The following is a 23,150-nucleotide window of genomic DNA, read 5'->3' on the forward strand; positions in this document are numbered from 1 at the left end:
GCTGCAGCTGCTGGCCTGCACCACAGCCATAGCAATGCCAGATCCAAGCTGCATCTGAGAACTATAACGTAGCTCACAGCAAGGTTGGATCCTTAATCCACTGAATGAGGCCAAGGATTGAACCCGAACTTTTGCCCTGAGTCACAACAAGAACTCCAGGCTGCTTCTCGAAACACTCTTTCTTTGGCTTCTTGGGACAACCACGTCTTGGTTTTCCCACTACCTCTCTGGCTGCTGTTCAGCTTTCGTGGCCATCCTTCTTCTCTACCCAGTCTTTAAATGCTGGGGTTCCTCAAAGATCTACCTTAGGCTCTCTTATTTGACGAGCTTTTCCTACATTCACTCATCCAACAAACTTTTGGCTCCAACGACTATCTTTTTATGGCTCTAACTCTGACGTTTCCTTTAAGTTTTGGGTTCGTCTGTTCAACAGCCTAATCAGCCGCTCTGTTATATGACTAATGAGCACCTCAAATTCAACCATAAATCCTGAAAACTGGCCCATGTTCTGACCCCCCAAACTTGGTCCTCATCCAGTGGTTCCTATTGCAAGAATAGCATCATGATCCACCCAGAAGCATGAAGCCAGAAACCTTGGGACCCATGACATCTCCAGTCAATCACCACAGTCTGTCAAATTTCACTCTCTATGACCTCTAGAATCCTGCACTGAGATCATCTCTGAAGCCACCACCCTGGCAAGGTATCCATCATTTCTCATCTGTTTTACTTCAGGAGCTTCCCAGTGGGTCCCCTCCTATCCACTTTTGCCCCTCCCCTATCCATTCTCCACACTAAAAGAATGATTTTTTTAAAACATAAACAGATAATTTTACTACCCTACTTGAAATACTTAATGGCTTTCCACTGCTCTTTGAAAAATAACCTCAAACAAAATCTCTGGCACACTTTCATCTCATACTCTGCTTTCCTTTGCTCAACACCCTGAGCCAGTCTCACTGACTTGCAGAAACATGAGGGCAATTGCATTTGCTCCTTTCCACTTTAGGGGCATTGGTACAGCTGTTCCCTTTGCAAGAAACACTCTTCACCATTCAGCAACATTCTCCTCATATTTAGAATTTCCAGTCATCTTACAAAACAAAGCTCACTTCCCACAGAAGACTTCCTGCCCCAACTCTCCACCCATCCCCAGACTGCCCAGGTCCCTCTGGAAACATGGTTTCAGAACAATCTGTACTTGCTCAGTTGGAGCTAAGTACTTAATTCTGAGATGTCTGTCTCTCTGGGTAGAATGTAAACTCCCTGAGTACAGAAACCCTGTCTGTGATTTACTGCTGTGCTTTCAGAACTGAGGTGAGTGCTGTGCTCAGTAGAGTGCTCAAAAAACAAACAAACAAAAAAACCACCTGTTTGTTGAATGAATATTTAAAAGACCTTCTTCGTTGAAAGTTTTAGAGGCTCATTCTGAAAGAAGTCACTCCAGACACCAACTAGGGTTGCAGAATTATCCTCTGGGAAGCAGGGGCAACCTCCAGACACGTGTTGCATAGGTCTCCTGTGGAGCCTGGGTACAGCCACTCTTCACTAATAACTGTATCCTCTCTGGGAGGTTCTCTCCAAGGAAATTCCCCAAGACAGAATTCTGAGTATTTTAAACCACATTTCTCATCATATTGTCCTAAATATACCTTTCTCATTTGATGGAAATCTGTTTAATTGTATCTGCAGAGCCTCAAGCAGGGTCAGCCATGTGTGAGCACTCAGTAAATCTTTGTGGAATGAAGGAGTGCCTCGCATACAAGCTATGGGAATATTTATCAAGGAAGTCATCCAGGAGAAAGGGACATTTATGCTAGAATCCTGAAGAAAGAGGAGTAGTTAGCTAGGAGAACAGAAGCAGGGAGAATGGTCCAGGCAGATGCCCATGAGAAGACTTTGGAACCAGGAGAGCTCAGAGGAAATCCCAAATTCTTACCTTCAGTTTACATGGCAAGGGAGGTCTGACCCTTCCCTTCTTCTCTAACCCCCTGTCCAGTCATTCCCCACACCAATGTCATCCCACTCACACTGGCTGCTGTTTTCCTTTAGCAGACCACCCCTCCCTCACCCACGTGCCCCACCCCCAACCCTCTTCCTGCTTCAGGACCTTTGAACTTACTGTTTCTTCATCCCTATTTTCAAACAGCTGGGTTTATTTTGTCACTTAGCTTCAGAGCAATATCCCCACCCCATGGAGAACTTTCCTGACCACCCTAAAGGAGCATCTTGCCCGCAAGGATTCTCTCTTTCAGCCCATTGTTTATTTATTTATTTATTTTCTTCAGAGCAGTTATCCCCACCTGAGGATAGTTTGTCTGTTTATCCATTTACATCATTGCTCATTGACTCCACTAAGTTTAGATTTAGTCTCCCCTACTAAAATGTAAGTTCCATGAGGGCACTTCATCTTGTTCACTGTTGTATCTCCAGCACCTGGGACTTAGAAGCTCAGAAAAGATTTATCATGTGAATGAATAGCTGTGGCAGAATGAGGAAAAGGAAAGCAGCAGTTGAAACATGCAGGGCTTTGGGAACATATTATGTCTTTTAGATCTTACTCTAAGGGAAATAAGATATGGAAGGTTTAAGAAAGGGACTGACCTGACAATTTTTGCTTTTCTAAAAGGTTACTCTGTTGTGTGGCATAGGACTGTGTGGGTTCAAAATGAGACAGTGAAAGGCCAGTTGGGGGGGCAGTGATTCAGGAGAAGAGCTAGTGATCTGGCCTGGAGGGGTTTGGGGTAGGAATGGAAAGAAGTGGAGGAAATTAGAAGTGGAAGAAGAAATAAAATTTGACTGAAGCATAATTGATAGTATTAATATATCTAAAAAAATAAAAATATTTTTGGCTGGATGGGGTCATTGGTGACAGATATAGGTATAACCTCCACCCCAGATTTTGGATGTTTAGACAAAATTCCTCCTTTACTCTTCCCCGATCATTGTCAAGGGGCAGAGGAACATCCTGGAAGAAAAAGGTACTGGGGACTAAATATGACTAACTCCCCTTGGATGTTTATTTATAAAACAAGTTTAATGGCTTGGAGTGGTCCAGACTGAGATCAGACAGTCAAGCAAAGACAAGACAGGTGCAGCTCACTACCAGGAAGGGTCTGGATAAGAACCCAATACGCAACAGCAGGGACTCAGTAGTTGATCCCAGGCAGGTGTGGCTGATTTTTTTAAGCTCTCCTGCCCCACCCTTCCTGCTTTATAACTGAAGGCTTCTGCAATCCTCCCAGGCTGGTAGAGTTGATCAAGAACCTCTAGCCTGGCAGAACCAGCCAACACATCCATGAAGGAGAGAGGCTGAGTTCCCAGTCTTTAAGCTGTTGAGAAAGCAGGACGGTTTCTGAACAAAAGTAAGCAACCCTGGGGATTCTCAGGATTTATGGGGAGGGGATCCCAGGAGTTTCTTGACTTCCAGCTAATTTCATAGGGAAAAGATTGGCATTGTAATTCAAGTATCGTAGATAATGGACTTTGTAAATGGCTCAGCCTATTCAGGTGGGATCATCTGAATGACACACAAATGTGTGACTGGGTGACTTTGCTATACAGCAGAAACTGGCATGACACTGTAAAATAATTATACTTTAATACAATTTTTTTAAAACAGATAGGAAGTCTAGAGGGGAAGGCAAAGTATACAAACAACTATGTAGAGTTATCAGTGCTAGGAAGGAGAATCCAAGTGTTCCAGCAGAGTAAACATGGGGCCTCGAGTAGTTAGAGAGTTTCTATGAGGAATGACATTTCTGTTGAGGTCTAGGGGGAGGGTAGAAAGCATGACGAGGGAAGGGCATGGCATGGGGAAGGACTTGAATTTGGGAACTGGGCAAACCACCAAAAGATCAGAAAGCAAATGAAAGGAAGAATTGTAGGCAATACAGATGGAGATGCGGTCAGGATAAAATATAGTGGCAGAACATGAGAGCCACGTTAAGATTTGGACACTGGAGCAATGCAAGCCACTGGTGAGTTTGAAGCAGAGTATGACCCAGTCAGTTTAGGTCATAGATGATGTCTTCAGTCCCTATGAGGATAATCAAGCCAGGAGTACTGGTGAGACTGAGATGGAGGCTGGACTTGGCTACAGCTTCTCCAAGGTCATGCCTTCTTGGGCATCGTAGCAGCAGGTTTTGCCATTTACTCTTTCACTCGACATGAATCTCACATTCTGAAGGTTCATAAATATTATCCTTATTACTAATGAAATGGATAGTGTTGGTAAAGCACTTGAAGGCTTCCACAGACACTATCTACTTAATTCTCAAGGCAACTCCATGAAGTGAGCACGATTATTAGGCCTATTTTACACAGGAGTGGGGATCCTGTCAAGGCTTCCTTGCTTAAAGTCAAATAGGGTCAAAAAAGTTCAGAAGGGCCAGGACAGTGTCCTAAACCAGCTTCTCAAATTCAGACGCCTCTCCTCTTAACCATTTGGTCAAACGACCTTTAAATAGTAGGTTCCAAACAAGTAATAAAGTTTTGTAATATTTACAAAGGTGAGTAAGAAATTATATGAATTTGGGGGATGGGTGGGGCTAATGAGTTTAATTTTGAACATGTTGAATCTGAAGTGATTGCTGGATCTTGAGTGGAGAACACAGCAGATACACATAAGGGTGTGGAGCCAGGAGAGGATTATAATGTGTCTGTATTTATTTTAGAGTTAAAGATCTTCAGAGCTTGTTGTCTTTTTGTGGGACAAATCCAATGGATTAACTCTAGCAGAGGTTGGTCTTTTTTTTTTTTTTTTTTGTCTTTTTGCCATATGCCTATGGCATATGGAGGTTCCCAGGCTAGGGGTCTAGTTGGAGCTGTAGCCGCCAGCCTACCCCATAGCCACAGCAATGCCAGATCTGAGCCGCGTCTGCAACCTACACCACAGCTCACGGCAATGCCGGATCCTTAGCCCACTGAGCAAGGCCAGGGATCAAACCTGCAACCTCATGGTTCCTAGTCAGATTCATTAACCACTGAACCACGACGGGAACTCTCCAAGGTTGGTCTTTTATTAACATAGAAATGATTCTATGCTTAAAGGGCTTTTTTGTTCTGGAAACTAAATATAAATTTGACTGTATGGGGCATTTGTCTTTTAGGGGGAAAAAATCTATAAACAGAATATAATAGATGAGTTGGAGGGCATGATTTGCAATACCATAATGAATATTGATCATAACTTAATCAATTGATTATAACTTAATTTAAAAATGAGTCACCCAATATCGTTGCTTCGCTAGATTCCAGGTGGGGTCACAATCATGCATAAGAAGCTGATGTAAGTAGTGTTACAAAAAAAGCTAGGGGTAATCAAAAACTCAATTTAATGGGTGATGTTTAGGTTTTAAAACTAATCATTAGCAGCTATAAAACAAATTTCTAAAGCAACACAGGAAAAACAACTTTGTTTTTTTACAATTTTGAAATTCGAAAGCCTCTGACCCTGTCTTTTTTCTCTGTTTGAAACAATTGCTTAATAAAGTGAATTTTGGTTGCTGCAGGCAATTCCTGTGCCAGTTTCAGAAAAAGCCCTAGCTTTCCCTACTTTTGCTCCTTTGCTCAAGCTGCACCTTTGGCCTGGAAGGACTTTCTCACACCATCTCTCTCTCTCTTTTTCTCTGTCTCTAACACTCTTCATCCTTCATGACCAAGAGGCTGGTCACACATCATCACAATGGCTCTCCTGAGCTCCTCCCTAAAAGACCTCCATGTTCTGAGTCTGCTACTCAGGGTGGTTTCCTCTGCAGAGAATATTTGTATATGTTTTATCTCTAGCAACAGATTAAACAACAGGTTAAAGATCAGCTTTTACTACCTTTGTATGCCTTAAAACTTTTTGTTTTTGATTGAACCTGGGCTGCAATGGTGAAAGTGCCAAATCCTGACCACTAGACCACCAGGGAACTCCCCCTCAAACTTTTAATATGGTGTGGTCCACACTAAGCCATCAATGCTTGTAAGGAAGGAAGGAAAGTAGTAGTGGAAACTGGGACCCTCTGCCTTAATGGGGCCAACAAGATGGACATAGTGGGATTTCCTGAGTTAACTTGGATAATAATATAATGGTTATTTTGGGGAGCACCTCTTTTACCATCTAAGCCCAAAACAAAAATGGAAGGGTTGAAATAAATAAGTAAATAAATATTTTGAATGTAAAAGCATATTTTTATAAGGCAAAAGTCATTACATTACTCAGGCTATATTCTCAAATAGAATGGCAAATTGTCTTATATGGAAATTCTCACTTTATTTTATTTTTATTTTTTTGCTTTTTTAGGTCTGCATCCATGGCATATGGAGGTTCCCAGGCTAGAAGTTGAATTGGAGCTACAGCTGCCAGTCTACACCACAGCCATAGCAATGCTGGATCTGAGCCGCATCTGCTCACGGCAATGCTGGATCCTTAACGCACTGAGCGAGGCCAGAGATCGAACCTGTGTCCTCATGGATCCTAGTCAGATTTGTTTCCACTGTGCCATAACCGGAACTACAGAAATTCTCACTTTAAACAAGTTCTGTCTTCAAGGCAGAGTCTAACCACAACTATGAAGGGGAAAAACAAAAAAAACAAAACCCTCACCTCAGTGTAGACAAAGGAAGGAAATATACTAAAATGTATACCCCCCCACCATTAAAAAAAAATCTACATTTAAAACATCTTTAATCTGAATTAGGACTTTTATTAAAAAGAGCAGTGGTTTTTTTTTTGTTTTTTTTTTTTTTTTGTCTTTTTGCCATTTCTTGGGCCCACTCCCACGGCATATGGAGGTTCCCAGGCTAGGGGTCTAATCGGAGCTGTAGCCACTGGCCTACGCCAGAGCCACAGCAACGCAAGATCTGAGCCGCGTCTGCAACCTACACCACAGCTCATGGCAACGCCAGATCCCTAACCCACTGAGCAAGGGCAGGGATTGAACCTGAAACCTCACGGTTCCTAGTCGGATTCGTTAACCACTGCGCCACAACGGGAACTCCACAAAGAGTTGTTTTTTTATGTTTGTTTGTTTGTTTAATTCTGCCTTTCTCAAAAGAGCATCTATTTCTACTACAAGAGATTCTTGGAGTTCCTGTTTGGGTCAGAAGAAACAAATCTGACTAGCATCCATGAGGACGCAGGTTCGATCCCTGGCCTCGCTCAGTGGGTTAAGGATTCAACATTGCCATGAGCAGACGAGGCTCGGATCCAGGATTGCTGTGGCTGTGGTGTAGGCTGGCAGCTACAGCTCTGATTTGATCCCTAGCCTGGGAACATCCATATGCATTGGGTTCAGCCCTAAAAAGAAGGGAAAAAAAAAAGAAAAAGAGAGATTCTTGCTTGCATCAGTAACCAGTGTGTTACTTTACTGAGCCAAGTACAATAACTTTGATAAAAATAAAGTCTTCTCGGATACTCAGTAAACACCTGGTAACGAGCAAGTTTAATGGATCTGAGGACCATTTCCTAAATACACCACATTAAAAAAAGGCAGAGGATGTGACAGAAAGCTTTGGTTACAACAGATGTGGGAATTTGTGATGAATCACACAGATTAACCCAGGACATTAGGCGCCTCTTACATACCTTTGACAGTGATCAGTAAATATGTAAATATCTTTGTTTTCTCTGCAGCATTCATTATTCTCTTACCAAAGTAAATGCTTTCTCAAGGACTGTAGACTGAACATGTCTGCTTCCCTTTTTAGACTGTCAGTCTGTTAAAACACTCATGCCCAGATCTCCAGCCATGGTCCTCCTACCCCTTTTCTCATTTTTTCTTAAAAATATTTTTCCCTCCCTATTGAAACATCTTAGCCTCCCATGGTGAATTTTTTTTAAAATTAAGAAAAGTAGAAATCAAAAAATCACAATAATTCACAATCTCACTGCTCTTAGACAATCACAGTTTATTATATTTGCTTCCGTCTTTTAAAAATGGGTCTATCCACACACATAACATTTTTTACAGTGTTGAGAAAAGCTGCACTGCTTTTGTATCTTGCTCTTTTCCCTCAGTTAACATTTTATTATAGGCATCCCCACCTTGTCATTGGAAATATTTGTCAACCTCATTTTTTTAAACTTTTTTTTCTTTTTAGGGCTGCACCCACAGCATATGGACGTTCCCAGGCTAGGGGTCGCCTGCCTACGCCACAGTCACAGCAACACCAGATCCAAGCCACATCTACAACCTACACCACAGCTTGTGGCAATGCTGGATCCTTAACCCACTGATTGAGGCAAGGGATTGAACCCGAATCCTCATGGACACTAGTTGGGTTCTTAACCCTCTGAGCCACAATGGGAATTACTGTCAACCTCATTTTTAATCAATGGCACAATAATTCACCTTTTTAATGTACTCATTAAAGATGCAAAATACAAAGTCCCCTGGGTCCTATGACCATTTATGAATGATCTTCCTGAAGGCAGCTCTGTTCCTTACTCATCAATCCTCCTCCCCTCCCCCAGCTTAGAGTGATCGGGTCCCAAGTTTTGAAGTGATAGAGGCACGAAGGGATAGATCCAGACCACACTTTGCCTTCCATGTCACTGAGTCTTCTTGGCTTAAAAAGGAGGCCACAGAAACAAGTACCTCAGCAAAATTTTTAAAAAGGCTTTAGACAGAAGCTCTTTTCCTTAGGCTAAGATGCACCCGGAACAATGGGAAACTTAAGAACTGGAGGAGTACTAGGAGGTGGAGGAAATGGCAGCCCCACCCAACTCAGGATGGAGGGAAGGGTTCTAGGACGATGACAGTAAATGCACAGAGAGGCAATTCGGTCTAGAACCCTAACGCTGATTAGTTGAAGGGCTTTGGCTGACAGAAGAAGGAGGGACATGGATCAGGGTGAGTACTGGGATCTAACTTTTCTGAGGTGCCAAGTCAAGGGAGGGGAGATGGCTGGAAGGGGTAGGAGGTGTGCAGAAGAGCCAAGAGAGCCAGAGTTGATGTGATAGTTCGTTGTATAATCTGGCTCCTTCTTCCTATTTCCTCACCTTCATTCAGATCTTGGCACAATCACACAGCCATTCCTTTCCTTATGAATGGGTTCAGCTTAACCCTGACAGTCTTTAACATCTTGGGACTGGAATGGCGTTGGGAAGGAAGTCAGGAGGCCCATGGGAACCTTGGCCTTGACCACCAGGTGCCCTTGGCACTTGGGAGACTGTGTCTGTGGTTGACCTTGGAACTGCGGGAGGACCACCTCCTGGATCCCAGACCTCTCCTGGTCCAGCTTCTCTTTAGAGAGCTGCTGCTCCCACCCTCTGAGCTCAGGCTTCCTCAGAACCCCTGCTGCTCTGCTGCTGGTAGTAAGAGCAGGGCCCAACAGGCTGGGCCAGCCTGGTGGGCAACGCACAGGGCTGCCGGGAGGGGCTGCTAAGATGAAATGTTCATTTCTTAAAATTGTGTTCTGAATTATATATCATAGGAACTATTAGGAATTGGAGATGCACATGGGATTTTTATACAAGTCAGAGTTTAATAGAGAATTCTCAAGAGGCTTGTTCATATGCTAGATTTCAGGGTATTTTTGTACTGCATTGTAGGGTGTTTTTCCCCCATGGTTATCCCCACACTACAGTAAGCCTGCAAATGTTATGTTATCTTTTAAAATAGTATGCTTTAGGAGTTCCTGTCGTGGCTCAGTGGTTAACGAATCCGACTAGGAACCATGAGGTTGTGGGTCCGATCCCTGGCCTTGCTCAGTGGGTTAAGAATCCGGCGTTGCCCTGAGCTGTGGTGTAGGTTGCAGACGCGCCTCGGATCCGGCGTTGCTGTAGCTCTGGCGTAAGCCGGCGGCTACAGCCCTGATTAGACCCCTAGCCTGGGAACCTCCATATGCTGCAAGAAGCGGCCCTGAAAAAGGCAAAAAGACAAAAAAAAAATTTTTTTAAATAAATAAAATAGTATGCTTTAATTAAACAATATACAAAAAAATATATGCTTGTTATACAAAGTGAAAAGTTCGTATATTAGGATTAAAAAAAGCACAAGTCCCCCTTTACCTACAACACGCTCGCAATCCTGCTCCTTCCTTATAGGAAACAATTTTGATAACAATTTGGTTAACTGCCTTTAAATATTACGAGATTATATAAACTTGTTTTATACAGTGAGATTTTATAATACATATTATCTGACGATTTGCTTTTTTAAAAATTGAATCATATATCTTGGAAATCTTTGCATGTTGGTCTATCAAAATTTTGTAAAGAGGAGTTCCTGTTGTGGTGCAGTGGAAACAAATCTGACTAGTATCCATTAGGATACAGGTTCAATCCCCAGCCTCGCTCAGTGGGTTGGAGATCCAGTGTTGCCGTGAGCTGTGGTGTAGGTCGCAGACACAGCTCAGATCCTGCATTGCTGTGGCTGTGGCATAGGCTGGCAGCTATAGCTCCAATTCAACCCTTAGCCTAGGAACTTCCATATGTAGCCCTAAAAAGCAAAAAAAAGTAAAAAATTTTGGTTTTTCCATTCTGGGTGTATAAGCCCAATTTATTTAATAAATTTATTAATTTGTTTAACACTGTGGACATTTAGATGGTTTCCAATATTTTGCTTTTAGAAACAATGCTGCAATGAATATCCTTGCTGATAAAACCTTGCATATGTATGCAAATATTTTTTACATGAAAGATTTCTAAAAGAACTATTGGACCAAAGATAATATCCACTGTAAGTTTTGATGGATACTGGAGGGAAAACCTAACTTCTTTTCCCTCTACCAATCAGGTTAATTTTCTGCAAGACTGTAAATTAGACTAACAAAAGACAGAATAACAAGAAAAAAGACAAACAGATGTTTATTAACATGTGCATTGCCCATGTACACAGGAACACTCTGTGATGAGCAACTCAAAGTGGTGGTTAGAACTTGGACTTATATAGCATTTTAGCAGAAGAGCAATAAAGTTTTAGAGAAGTGACAAGAAAAGGACTTAAGTTTCTACGGCAGCAAACGCAGGAAGGTAAATATATGGGGGAACTAATACTTTGTTGTCTAGGTTCCTCTTGTGCCATCTCTGGACTGATGAGGGTCTAGGGCTGTCTCTGGTGCTTAATTTCTGTCCTTCCTTACTGGGGGGGGGCACATCTGTACCAATTATGTTTTGCTTTAGGCAAATGCGGAAGGGCAGAGAGCTTTTCTTGTATCTGCTTCTCAGTTGCCTTCAGCTCAAAATAACCTTTACGCTGAAGAGCATGCCTGGGAATGGCATATTCTGCCACCTTTCACTATCAACCAATTTTCTCTAAAAAGTCTGTATGAATTTACACTAGCATTGTATGTGAAACATATGAAAGAGTACATTTCCATGTTCCCTTACAAGATAGATTGTTATCCTTTTCAATATTTTTGAATGGGTCAAAGATGGAATCTCGTTTTAGTTTACACTTTTCTGATTATGGCAAATCTTCTTAATATTTACAGCAACTTTTTTTTTTTTGTCTTTTTGCCATTTCTTGGGCCACTCCCGTGGCATATGGAGGTTCCCAGGCAACTTTTATATACAATAGATATTAATTCTTTGTTACATTTGCTGCAAAAGACCTAATCATTTAACTTGTACAGCCAGCCTACTAATGCTTTTCTCCTGCCAGCAGCTATTTGAATTGCTGAATACTGGGTATAAACAATCAGTCTAGTTAATGATGTAGACACCACTAAATGAAAATAATATTTCAGGGAGTTCCCGACAGCAGAAACGAATCCAACTAGGATGGGAACCATGAGGCTGTGGGTGCGATCCCTGGCCTCAATCAGTTGGTTAAGGATCCAGCATTGCCGTGAGCTGTGGTTTGGGTCGAAGACACGGCTCAGATCTGGCGCTGCCGTGGCTATGGTGTAGGTCGGCAGCTGTAACTCTAATTAGATCTTTAGCCTGGGAAGTTCCATATGCCAAGGGTGTGGCCCTAAAAATAAAAATAAATAAATACTATTTCAAAGTAACAACACAGTAGTACATGATTAACTAAAAAATAAATGGTTCAAAGTCTAAGAAGTTGCAGAGGAGGGAGAGAGACCAGGCGGGTCCTGGAGCTGGTTCTTCCCTGACCTGCTGTCATTATAGGATGGGGAGATTGAGATGGGCTGTGTTTTTCCTGGAGTCCTTCAAACCCCTAAGGCTCTAGAGAGTAGCCAAGGGAACCCTTCCCCAGTTCTTCCACCAGAGCAGCACCTCTCAGGTCTGCTTATTATATTTTTATTTGAATAAAGCACATAGTCACTTACCTGAAAAAAAAAAAAAAAAGTGAAAACCTCCAGACCATAAGCCAGAGGTTAAGAGCTAGGTTCTGGAGTCAGACTGTCTAGGTTTAAATGACAGTTTTGCCATTTATTAGATAAGTGACCCTGAGCAAGTTACTTAACCTCCCTAATCCTCTGTCTGCTCATCTGTGATACAGAATTAGTAATATCTTGTTGGGTAGTTGTAGGGATAGAAGGAGATGATGCATGAATGCTTTTAAAGCCTAGAGCTTAATAATGCCTAGTAAATATTAGCGAGATAACAAAACTGTTGTTGCAGATACTAAGACAGTTCCACCTTCTAAAATGCCCGGGGGGCAGGGGTGGGGGAGAAAAAAAGGGAGTTCCCGTTGTGGCACAGTGGAAACAAATTTAACTAGTATCCCTGAGGATGAGGGTTCGTTCCTGTCCTCCCTCAGAGGGTTGGAGATCTGGCGTTGCTGTGAGCTGCGGTGTAGGTCACAGATGCGGCTCAGAGCCCACGTTGCTGTGGCATAGGCTGGCAGCTGTAGCTCTAATCTGACCCCTATGTGCCTGGGAACTTCCATGTGCCAAGGGTGTGGCCCTAAAAAGCAAAATAATAATAATAATAATAATTTAAAAATAAAATAAAATGCCTGGGATGGAATTCATGGCAGAGGTGGATACTGAGTTTTGCTGGAAGAGTGGAGATACACAGACATTGGGGAAGGAGTGGGGCCATCTAGAGGTAGAGCTGGGCATGAGCTACTTGGAGGCCACAATACAAGGGAAGGAGAAGTTACGGGCTATAAGGGAGATAAGATTGGATACTTATGCTGGGACCTCATTGTGGAGGGCTCTGAATGCTTGGCTAGGGAATCTGGACTGGAACTTTTAGGTAATAAGACATTTTCATCCTTACACAGAAATGCTCTGCAGTAATCTCATTAAACAGGAATCTTCCTATGCTCTCACACAGACATGCCCTTTCATATTCCTTAAGAGGGAAGAAATGAAAAAGAACAAAGTATTTATCAAAGTCCCAAGCTTACAGTAACAATGGGAAGTGGAAAAAAGACAAGCCATTGACGGAAAATTGGATGAAATGCAGGGACCAAGGCAGGAGAAGGGGAGGAGCTAAGCCCACCTGACATTTGGTGGCAGGTGCCCCCTCTCTGCTGGCTGTGCCAGGAATATTTTACCCTTCCCTGTCTCTCCCTGGAGTTTTCCAGTCCTTCACCAGTAGCCTGCTTGCTTGTTGTGGGCAATGGATTCTTTTGACCTGCCCTAGTCTTTGACCAAATTAGCTGGGCCTTAGGAAGTCCTGGAAGTAAGTCAAGGTATTTCCTGAGGGGGTTACCTGTCTGCAGAGGCCAGTCGCTTGCACACTGGTGTAGTCCCTCCTTTCTTCCTTCTTACACCTTTGCTGAGGTCCTCATTAGCCTTTTGTGTAGATTTTTGCAACACAGTTCTCACTGCCATTCCCACCCTTGTCTTGCTTCCCTCTGGTCTGGATTAATCCCAAAGTACAGCTCTGATGGTGCCACTTCTGCTGAAAACTCTAACTTTGAGCAAAGCAACGCTTTCCTTTAAACAAAAAAGGAGTCCACATTCAAAGCAAAAGCTTGGCCAACACGAAAAGACTCAAAGGAAAGAAAGATTTCCCATAATTTTACCACCTACGGTTAATCTGGAATATACTGTTTTTCAAAGTTTTTATGTTGCTTTTTAATACTTAAGGAATGAGTTCCCCATATTCTTTGTCCTTTTGTCGATTACATAGAGATAAGAGGAATAAAGTTTAGAAAACCAACACTTATTGTAGGATATTTGGGTTACACTAAACAACCTTATGTTTACATTTTTAGACATAAATTTTGATCTTTCTCAGGAAAAATTTCTAGAGGAGGAATTTGTGGATTAAAGGAATTTTGTGGTTGGTTTTTTTGTGGTGGTAGTTGTTGTTGTTGGTTTCGGCTGCACCCATGGCATATGAAAGTTCCTGGGGCAAGGATAGAACCTGAGCCTCTGCAGTGACCCAAGGTGCTGCTACATTTGGACTCCTAGCCTGCTGAGCCATAGTAGGAACTCCAAGAATTTATGTTTTAAGGCTTTCTTTTATTTTGTAATAAATATTGATGAATTATCCTCAGAAAGATGTAACATTTTATCCTCCCATCAGGAGGAAGTATACCCATGACTATTGAGCAAATAGCAGCATCTCAGCCTGGCCCTGCTGCCCTCACAGGCTTTTCTCTCTCTCCCTCCTCCCCTATCATTCTCCTCACACATCACTATATAAGTGTGTAACCACTCAGCAAACATCTCTGAGCACCCATGAGGGAAGGCAAGAGATTGTGAAGTTTAGGAGGCTGACTCTGGAGCCAGCCTACCTGGGTTTGATCCCAGCTCCGCCCTCCCTGCCTGTCAGGAAAAACATGAACATCTCCATCCCACAGTGGTTGTAAGGACGTATATGATTTCAGAACTGCAAAATGCTCCTGAACTGACACATAGTAATTATTCAGTGAACAGTAGCTCTAACTACCAGCAATTAGGAATCATGTTCCATTCTAGGCAAGGCAGGTCCAGGTGTGAGACATTGGCCAAGATCTCTGCTTCTGTGGAACTAATTCAAGAGGCTATTAAGTGCTCTGCAGAAAATGAAAAGGGTGTTGTCATGGCCGATGGTCATAGGGTGGAAGGAAGGGCATCCTGGTCACGAAAAGCCCCTACATGATGGTTACCTCTGAGTCAAGACCCCAGCAGGGAGATTGGACAGCCAGGAGAGCAGGGCTGCCTTGGGTTTCAATCTCTCAGAGGGCAGGAGCTTCATATTTCAGAACTCACTGCAGGCAGACAACTGTTCTAAAGTCTGCTTTTTTTTTTTTTTTTTTTTTTAAAGGCTGATTATACACGGGGATATAGTGTGATCTTTCTCTATCCCTGTCTTTTTTTTTTTTTTTTTTTTTTTTTTTTTTTGTCGTTTTGTTGTTGTTGCTATTTCTTGGGCCGCTCCCTCGGCATACGGAGGTTCCCAGGCTAGGGGTTGAATCGGAGCTGTAGCCACTGGCCTAAGCCAGAGCCACAGCAACGCCGGATCCGAGCCGCGTCTGTAACCTACACCACAGTTCACGGCAACGCCGGATCGTTAACCCACTGAGCAAGGGCAGGGACCGAACCCGCAACCTCATGGTTCCTAGTCGGATTCGTTAACCACTGCGCCACGACGGGAACTCCTATCCTTGTCTTTACATTACTCAAGTGCCAAGGGTCACACGGCCAGGGCCTACCACTCCTCCTACTTGTCACTAACCCAGTGGTCAAGGCAAGAAGGCCTTGGGGGCACTGACGTGTTTTGTTTTGTTTTTTTTTTAGTGATTGATTCTGCTTGATTCTGCACTTTGTTGAACCTCTTCCTGATCCTCCTGGCTTTCTTTACCAGCTCCCTTGAAGCCCCTCCCTTTTGTTCCCTGAAGTCATGGTCTCCCTGACATGGAAAGCACTGCAGTGGGCCAAATGCATAATTACATCAAGTGAAATAAAAAAGAAAATCGGAGGTCCTGATGGAGACTGAGTTTTCTCCTCCTCTCCTTTCCCTCCCAAACCAATAGTCAGCTTGGGTCAAGGGGAAATTGAGTTGGCTGCCCTTAGGAACTGTGCTTTTGGCTGTGGGCAGCAGCCAGGAAAAGGCTGTCCTCCTCTGTGCCCCCCCCCCACCCCACCATGGAAGTGGTGTACACACCTGTGTGCTCCTTGCTGTCTCTTTCTGGTGTCTGATCTTTTAGTGTCAAATGGCCACTGGGCACTATGCATGGGATGGAGAGGCTTCTGTGAAGACTCAGGAGGACCTGGTATAAAAACACAGGCCCCTCAGGAACAAATGAGATGCACAGTTTCCACCAGGATCTAGGCTAGCTGCTTTCAAACTTTTTGACTATGACCCCCAGTTTGCATCATGATCCAGTTATTCGTAAAATGATGCTTGCTCTTCCTACAGTGGGCTGCATTGTGATATTTTCTATTCTATTTTTTTAAAAATATGTTCATCGTGGAGTTCCTGTCGTCGCTCAGTGGTTAACGAATCCGACTAGGAACCATGAGATTGAAGGTTCGATCCCTGTTATTGCTCAGTGGGTTAGGGATCTGGCGTTGCCATGAGCTGTTGTGTAGGTTGCAGACGCGGCTCGGATCTTGCATTGCTGTGGCTCTGGCGTAGGCCGGTGGCTACAGCTCCGATTAGACCCTAGCCTGGGAACCTCCTTATGCCACGGGAGTGGCCCAAGAGATGGCAAAAAGACAAAAAAATTAAAAAAAAGAATGTTTGTCGTATTTCTCTAAACTGATTTCACAAACTACTAGTAGATTAGACCTGTTTACAAAATGCTGTTTAATCACTCACAAGGCTCTGTCTTAGATCATGCCCTGAATCTTTGGTTCCAACAACTATTTAAGTGCCTAAGTTACCATTCAAGAGGTTGGAAAACTTTGTACTATTTGATCCAATAGTTCATCTTTGAATCTGCTACAAGGAAAGATTGTTACTAGGAGGGAGGGTCAAGGGACCACTGTAAATATTTTGTTTTCAGCCAGATGTTTGACAAATTTGTAGGAAAGATGTAAAACAAAGCTGGATTTGACTTTATACTGTGAAGGAAATCTAAAAACACCTAATCCAATTTCCTCAGGTAAAGAATTAGATATAGTCACAGCTACGTGAAGAATATTTCCTAGTGACTCAGTGTTAACCTGGAAGAAAGCTCCAACAGTAATACTCCACTGGCTTCTGACTTAAGCTTTAATGTTTAGAACCATCGTAATACCAAGAACTTGGACAAAGACCTGGAAGACCATTTAGCCAGTTCCCAGGTGGCAAAATCAAGCATTTAGGTGAAATAATTAGGATTCAAGGAATTCCCGTTGTGGCTCAGGGAGTTATGAACCCGACTAGTACCCATGATGATGCAGGTTCCATCCCTGGCCTTGCTTGGTGGGTTAAGGATCCAGCATTGCCGTGAGCTGTGGTGTAGGTCTCAGATGTGGCTTGGATGCCATGTTGCTGTGGCTGTGGTGGAGGCCGGCAGCTGCAGCTGTGATTTGACCCCTAACCTGGGAACTTCCATATGCGGCAGGTGTGGCCCTAAAAAGAAAAAAAAAGAAAGAAAAGAAAGAAAGAATTAGGATTCAAAAAACTCCATCCAGGAAGCAAAGGTAGGCTGAAACTACAACAGCGAACTCCTTTAACAAAAACATAAAGCACCTTATGTGAAAGTTCAAAATGCAGACGGCACAGAGACTGGCTGGAGCAAACACAAGTTTTCTTTCTAGGATGCTTTTCGGCAGCAATCCAGCTTCTACACACTAGATGCCTGTCACAGTCTCTCCCTTAGTTGTGACAACCAAAAATATCTCCAGACTTAGCCAAATGTCCTCGGGGGTGGGGGTGGGGGGCCAAATTTCCCCATTTGAGAACCACTGAGATGAATTGATTTGCTACCAGTGGAAAGGACCTAATGAATTTTTGTTGACAGTAAATACAATAAATACCACTAGCAAAAGTAGCAAAGCAAATGCAGTCTGAGGCTGCATTATCACCAGTACTAAGAGCAACTAACAATGACTGAGTACTTACGCTGCACCTGCCACTACGCTAAGGTCCTTACATGTGAACCCTCACTTAATGTGCACATGAACCCTGCAAGGTGGGAATCCCATCGTCTCTATTTTTTCACTGAGGACACCGATGACCCTCAGTGACTTGCTCAAGGTCTCACAGCCGAGGTGGTGAGAGCCTCCATCTTGCCCACTGTGCTAGGAGAGTTTTAAAGCTATACACTAAGTGTACACATACGGTAGCATCCTAGGAAGCAGCTAGTGTAGTGCCCTCACACACCTGGAACATGGCTGAGAAGGAAGAAATATCCTGAAGGTAACCCCCACATCCTGAAGCAGGGATTTGCCTGTAGCTAAGGTCCTAGCTTCCAGTCCGCTCACTGACCTCAATTCACACAAAGTTGCCCCTTCTTCTATGATCAGGATAACATAGTAATTTTTAGAAAGGTTGTCAACAAAAGTGATTAAGGGTACATGGCAGCACTTTGAGGGTTAAGTTTCCATTATCTGGAAGCGTTGTGTTGTCTGTGACACCAGACTGGGGCTCCGAGTCCAGGTACAGAGGTCACTGGGATCATGGTGTGGAACTGCTCTCTGAGGCTGAGTCGTGAAACTCCTGGGGACTAAGATCTGGTCAGCAATCTTACCCACGGCAGAGCCAGGGGGCCACAGCTCATCAGTGACCTGTCCCCCTGCCCCCCTGCCAGTGGTGGCCTTGAAGCTCAGGTCCGTGGACCTACAGAGCCCCAGGAACAACAAGGAGCACCGCACGCAGGAGATAAGCCTGCAGCGGCTCATCGTGCGCCGAGGCCAGGCCTTCACGATGCAGCTGCAGTTCAACCGACCCTTCCACTCTGGGACTGACCACCTCACCTTTGTGGCTGAGACAGGTGAGTCCGCCCCTCCCCAAGGCAGAGTTTACCTGTAGGGTCTCTGCCTCTCCTTTCTGAACCACCCTCTCTTCTCCTCTTCTGGGACCCCCAGGACCCCGTTAGTGCTGTTAGGAAAAGATTTGGCCAGAGCTCCCGCTGTGGCACAACGGGTTACGAATCTGACTGCAGTGGTTTTAGTCGCTATGGAGGCACAGGTTTAATACCTGGCCCAGTGCAGTGGGTTACCACATCTGTGGCTCAGATTCAATCCCTGGCCTGGGAACTTCCATATACCTTGGGTGCAGCCATAAAAGAAAGAAAAGAAAGAAAGAAAGAAGGAAAGAAAGAAAGAAAAAGAAAAGATTTGGCCAATTCAGCAGACTAAGGTTGTGCTAATAACAGCCAACTTTTTTTTTTTTTTTTTTTTTGTCTTTTTGCTATTTCTTGGGCCGCTCCCGAGGCACATGGAGGTTCCCAGGCTAGGGGTCGAATCGGAGCTGTAGCCACCAGCCTACGCCAGAGCCACAGCAACGCGGGATCCGAGCCGCGTCTGCAACCTACACCACAGCTCACGGCAAGGGCAGGGACCGAACCCGCAACCTCATGGTTCCTAGTTGGATTCGTTAACCACTGTGCCATGATGGGAACTCCTAACAGTCAACTTTTAAATGCACAACAGGCACTGTGCTAAAATTTCACACACATGATCTCATTTAATCCCTAGGATGACACTTTCAGGTGGGTACTACTATGACCCCATTTTACAGATAAAAAACAGAGGCCCATAGATCTTAAGTGCCTGCCCAAGGACACCCAGTGGCAATAAAAGGATTAGTAACTGGTGGGAGAAGGGAAGGGTCCTCCCAGTTCCCCTAGGATCATGTCCCATAGATTTGGAGCCTCCTTCTGGGGTCATTCCCCCCTCTGTAGGACCAGCACCCACGGAGCATCTGGGAACCCGAGCCACCTTCCTGCTCACTGACACCCGACAAGGCAACGTCTGGAGTGCTTCTGACTTCACCATCAATGCCAACTCGCTCTTTGTTTCCCTCTTCACACCGGCCAATGCGGTCATTGGTCCCTACAGTCTGAAGATCCAGATCTCTCAGGACCAGGGTCACAGCACAACCCACTCACTGGGGACTTTCATCCTGCTTTTTAACCCTTGGAGTGCAGGTATGTCTTGTTCACAGGTTGTAATGCTAACTAACCCACTGGGAGCGCTTCGTGAGGGTCTACTTAGTCTGGAAGATAAAATGCTGTGGGCACCTATGCGCTGTTACTATGTACTCACTAAAAATCACCTTACAAAGAAATTTTAATGGCATGATGAAAATGTTCACGGTGTGATATTAAGTGAAATTGATTAGGAAATGGAACATGTGTGATCCTAAGTGTATTACGTGTGTGCAAAAAAAGAGAGCCTAGCCAGGATGTATCAACATGTAATGATGGGTGTCTCTGCATAGTAGTAGGAAGGGTGATCTTCATTGTCTTCTTTCAGTTATCCATGTTTTCCTAATCTCTGTGACAAGTTTGCTGCTTTTATACCCAGGAAAAGATAATCTTGTTTTAAAGTATAGGTTATATTGCTGGCCTCTAGAAAAGCACTGTCCTTGAAGGGGTCCAGTTTTGATTTCCATTGCCATCCACCCATTGCTTGTCTGATTATCCAGCAAGATACTGTCATTACTGTTTTTTTTAAATTACTGTTTGTTTCTTGGTTTGTGGCTTTGCCTCCTCTGCTATCTGAACTGCTCAGAGGACGATGTCTACCTGCCAAGCGAAATACTGCTGCAGGAGTATATCATGATGGACTACGGCTTTGTTTACAAGGGTCATGAAAGATTCGTCACCCCCTGGCCCTGGAACTACGGGCAGGTAACACTGTCACCAGATGTGGGTCTTAGACAACACTTGTTAAGCCCATGAAGTGACGTGAAAAAAGGCAGAGTGTGCAGTGCTGGACCAATTTCCCATCCAGTGAGAGATGCAAGGAGGGAAGGGGAGTTGCCTTTCCTTTTCAGCTTTTAGTATTTTATATGAAAAACTTAAAACATAATGCAAGTAGACAGGCTACTATAATGGACCTCCATGAACCTCTTACTTTCAATAGTGATCAATTTATGGTTACTCTTGTCTCATCTATACTGGGGGTTTGCAAACTACAGACTGTGGGCCAGATGTGGCCCAATGCCTGCTTTTGCATGGCCCATGAGCTTAGAATGGTTTCCATACTTTTTAAACTGTTGAAAAAGAATTTTTTAAAAATAACACAGCTCAGCCAAAAAAAAAGGATGAAATAATGCCATTTGCAGCAACATGGATGGACCTAGGGATTATCATACTGAGAGAAGTAAGACAGAGAAAGACAAATATCATATGATGTCACTTATATGTGGAATCTAGTTTAAAGTGATGCAAAAAACTTACATATAAAACAGATACAAACACAGACTTCAAAACCAGTCTTGTGTTACCACAGGTGAAACCACTGAGGGGAGGGAAGAACATATACACACTGGGTAAAATAAATGATTAACAAGAACCTGCTGTATAGCACAGGAAAATCTACTTCATACTTTGTTATAATCTATATGAGAAAAAAGAAAGAGTATATTTATATGTATGACTAATTCACTTTGCCATACACCTGAAACTAATACAACATTATAATTCAACTATACTCCAATAAAATTTAAAAATAAAAAAACACCACAGTCATCCCTCAGTACCTGCAGGTTCCAGGACCCCTCCACAGATGCCAGAATCTAGGCGTACTCAAGTTCCTTACATACAGTGAAGTGGTATTTGCATATAACCTATGCATATCTTCCCATATATTTAAAATCTTCTCTAGATAGTTATGATACCTAATACAGTGTAAATGATGTAAATGGTTGCTGGTATTATGCAGCAAAGTCAAGTTCTGCTTTTTGGAACTTTCTGGAACTTTCTCCAAATATTTCTTTTTTTTTTTTTTTTTTTGTCTTTTTGTTGTTGTTGTTGTTGTTGTTGCTATTTCTTGGGCCGCTCCCGCGGCATATGGAGGTTCCCAGGCTAGGGGTTGAATCGGAGCTGTAGCCACCGGCCTACGCCAGAGCCACAGCAACGCGGGATCCGAGCCGCGTCTGCAACCTACACCACAGCTCACGGCAACGCCGGATCATTAACCCACTGAGCAAGGGCAGGGATCGAACCCGCAACCTCATGGTTCCTAGTCGGATTCATTAACCACTGCGCCACGACGGGAACTCCCTTTTCCAAATATTTCTGATCCTATTGGTTGAATCCATGGATGCGGAACCCACAGATATGGAGGGCCAACCATATTTTATGATGTGCAAATTAGATAAAATTCAAACTTCAATGACCCTAAATACCATTTTATTACAACACAGCCATGCTCATTGGTTTAGGTATCATCTGTGGCTGCTTTCATGCTACAATGGCCAAGGTGAATAGTTAAGACAGAGGCCTGCAGAGGCCCTTAAGGCCCTAAGGCCGGCAGAGCCTAAAATATTATCTGGTCCTTTATAGATAAACTTTGTCCATCCAGGGTGTGTGCTGCCCCATTCCTCCCCCTCAACACTAGATTTTTTTCGGAAGCAAGATACCATATTATTTAATCCAGTAATAATTCCAAATATAGTTCTAAGTGATGATGATGTATTCTGAAAAACCCAACATTATTTTAACTGAAATAATGAACAGTGATTCTTTAATAACATCAAATATCCTGTTAATGTACAGAGTGGGGTACCTTTGGCTCTGGGCAACTTTTTCACTCTGAGCCACCAGCCATGGCTGGGATATTTCTCTCCACCTCCCACTGCCTTCTCAGCCCTGTCCACACACCGGGAGGGAAGAGTTAGTGAAGCTGGGTGATCGGGGCAAGAAGCAGGAAGCCTTGCTGGTAAAGATCAGATTCCCGTTTTACAACAACTTGTGTAATTTTTTGAAATTTAAAAAAAGACTAGTGCACTTCACAGCCCAAAGGGCTACCACACCTGTAGCAAATGCACGTTGTAAAGGTACATCATGAGTCAACACTGGCTTCTCCTGTGCTCACACCACAGCACTGAAAACTCTACCTGATTTCAAGGTTCTCCACGCTCTTCTCCCTCTCCTCACCTGCCTGGCCTTATATTTATCCATCTGATCATTTCCTATTCCCACAAATCCTCCACAAGGAAAATCTCAAGCCCAACTTTGGTACCCATCGTGGGCAAAAACCTCGGTGTAACCCTGCCTCCTTCCCCTCTACCTGGTCCTTCCAAGTTCATCAGCTCCAAGCCTCCTCCAATCTCTTCAGCTCACTCTCACCTCTCCAAATTCTGTTTGCATTTTCCATCAGAGCCACACAAGATAGTTCTTCAGAATTCTGAATCTAATCCATTCCCAACTTGACTGACATGCTCTTTGAAGGCAGGACCTTGTCTGATATTTAGCCCCTCCCCTCCC

General features: G+C 43.6%; 1 protein-coding gene across 3 annotated transcripts in view; it reads left to right on the forward strand.

The window, feature by feature from the left end:
• Positions 1-3,243: 3,243 nt before the first annotated feature.
• Positions 3,244-23,150, forward strand: part of TGM7 (transglutaminase 7) — a 31,128-nt gene continuing 11,221 nt past the window's right edge. Inside the window, exons 1-5 of one of the 3 annotated variants that reach the window (XM_084972510.1) lie at positions 3,245-3,365; positions 17,334-17,412; positions 18,522-18,704; positions 19,617-19,862; positions 20,449-20,567. In XM_084972510.1, the coding sequence (XP_084828636.1) occupies positions 18,638-18,704; positions 19,617-19,862; positions 20,449-20,567 (432 nt within the window). In that variant the 5' untranslated portion in view covers positions 3,245-3,365; positions 17,334-17,412; positions 18,522-18,637. Of the gene's footprint in view, positions 3,366-17,333; positions 17,413-18,521; positions 18,705-19,616; positions 19,863-20,448; positions 20,568-23,150 lie in introns of all 3 variants that reach the window. The other 2 variants (XM_084972506.1, XM_013993107.3) reach the window with 2 other exon arrangements.

This window comes from Sus scrofa, chromosome 1 (genome assembly GCF_054392235.1).
Source record: "Sus scrofa isolate SSC_HxYL_T2T_F1_AM1 chromosome 1, Sscrofa_HxYL_maternal_Yorkshire_Landrace_v2.0, whole genome shotgun sequence".
Taxonomy (NCBI): Eukaryota; Metazoa; Chordata; class Mammalia; order Artiodactyla; family Suidae; genus Sus; species Sus scrofa.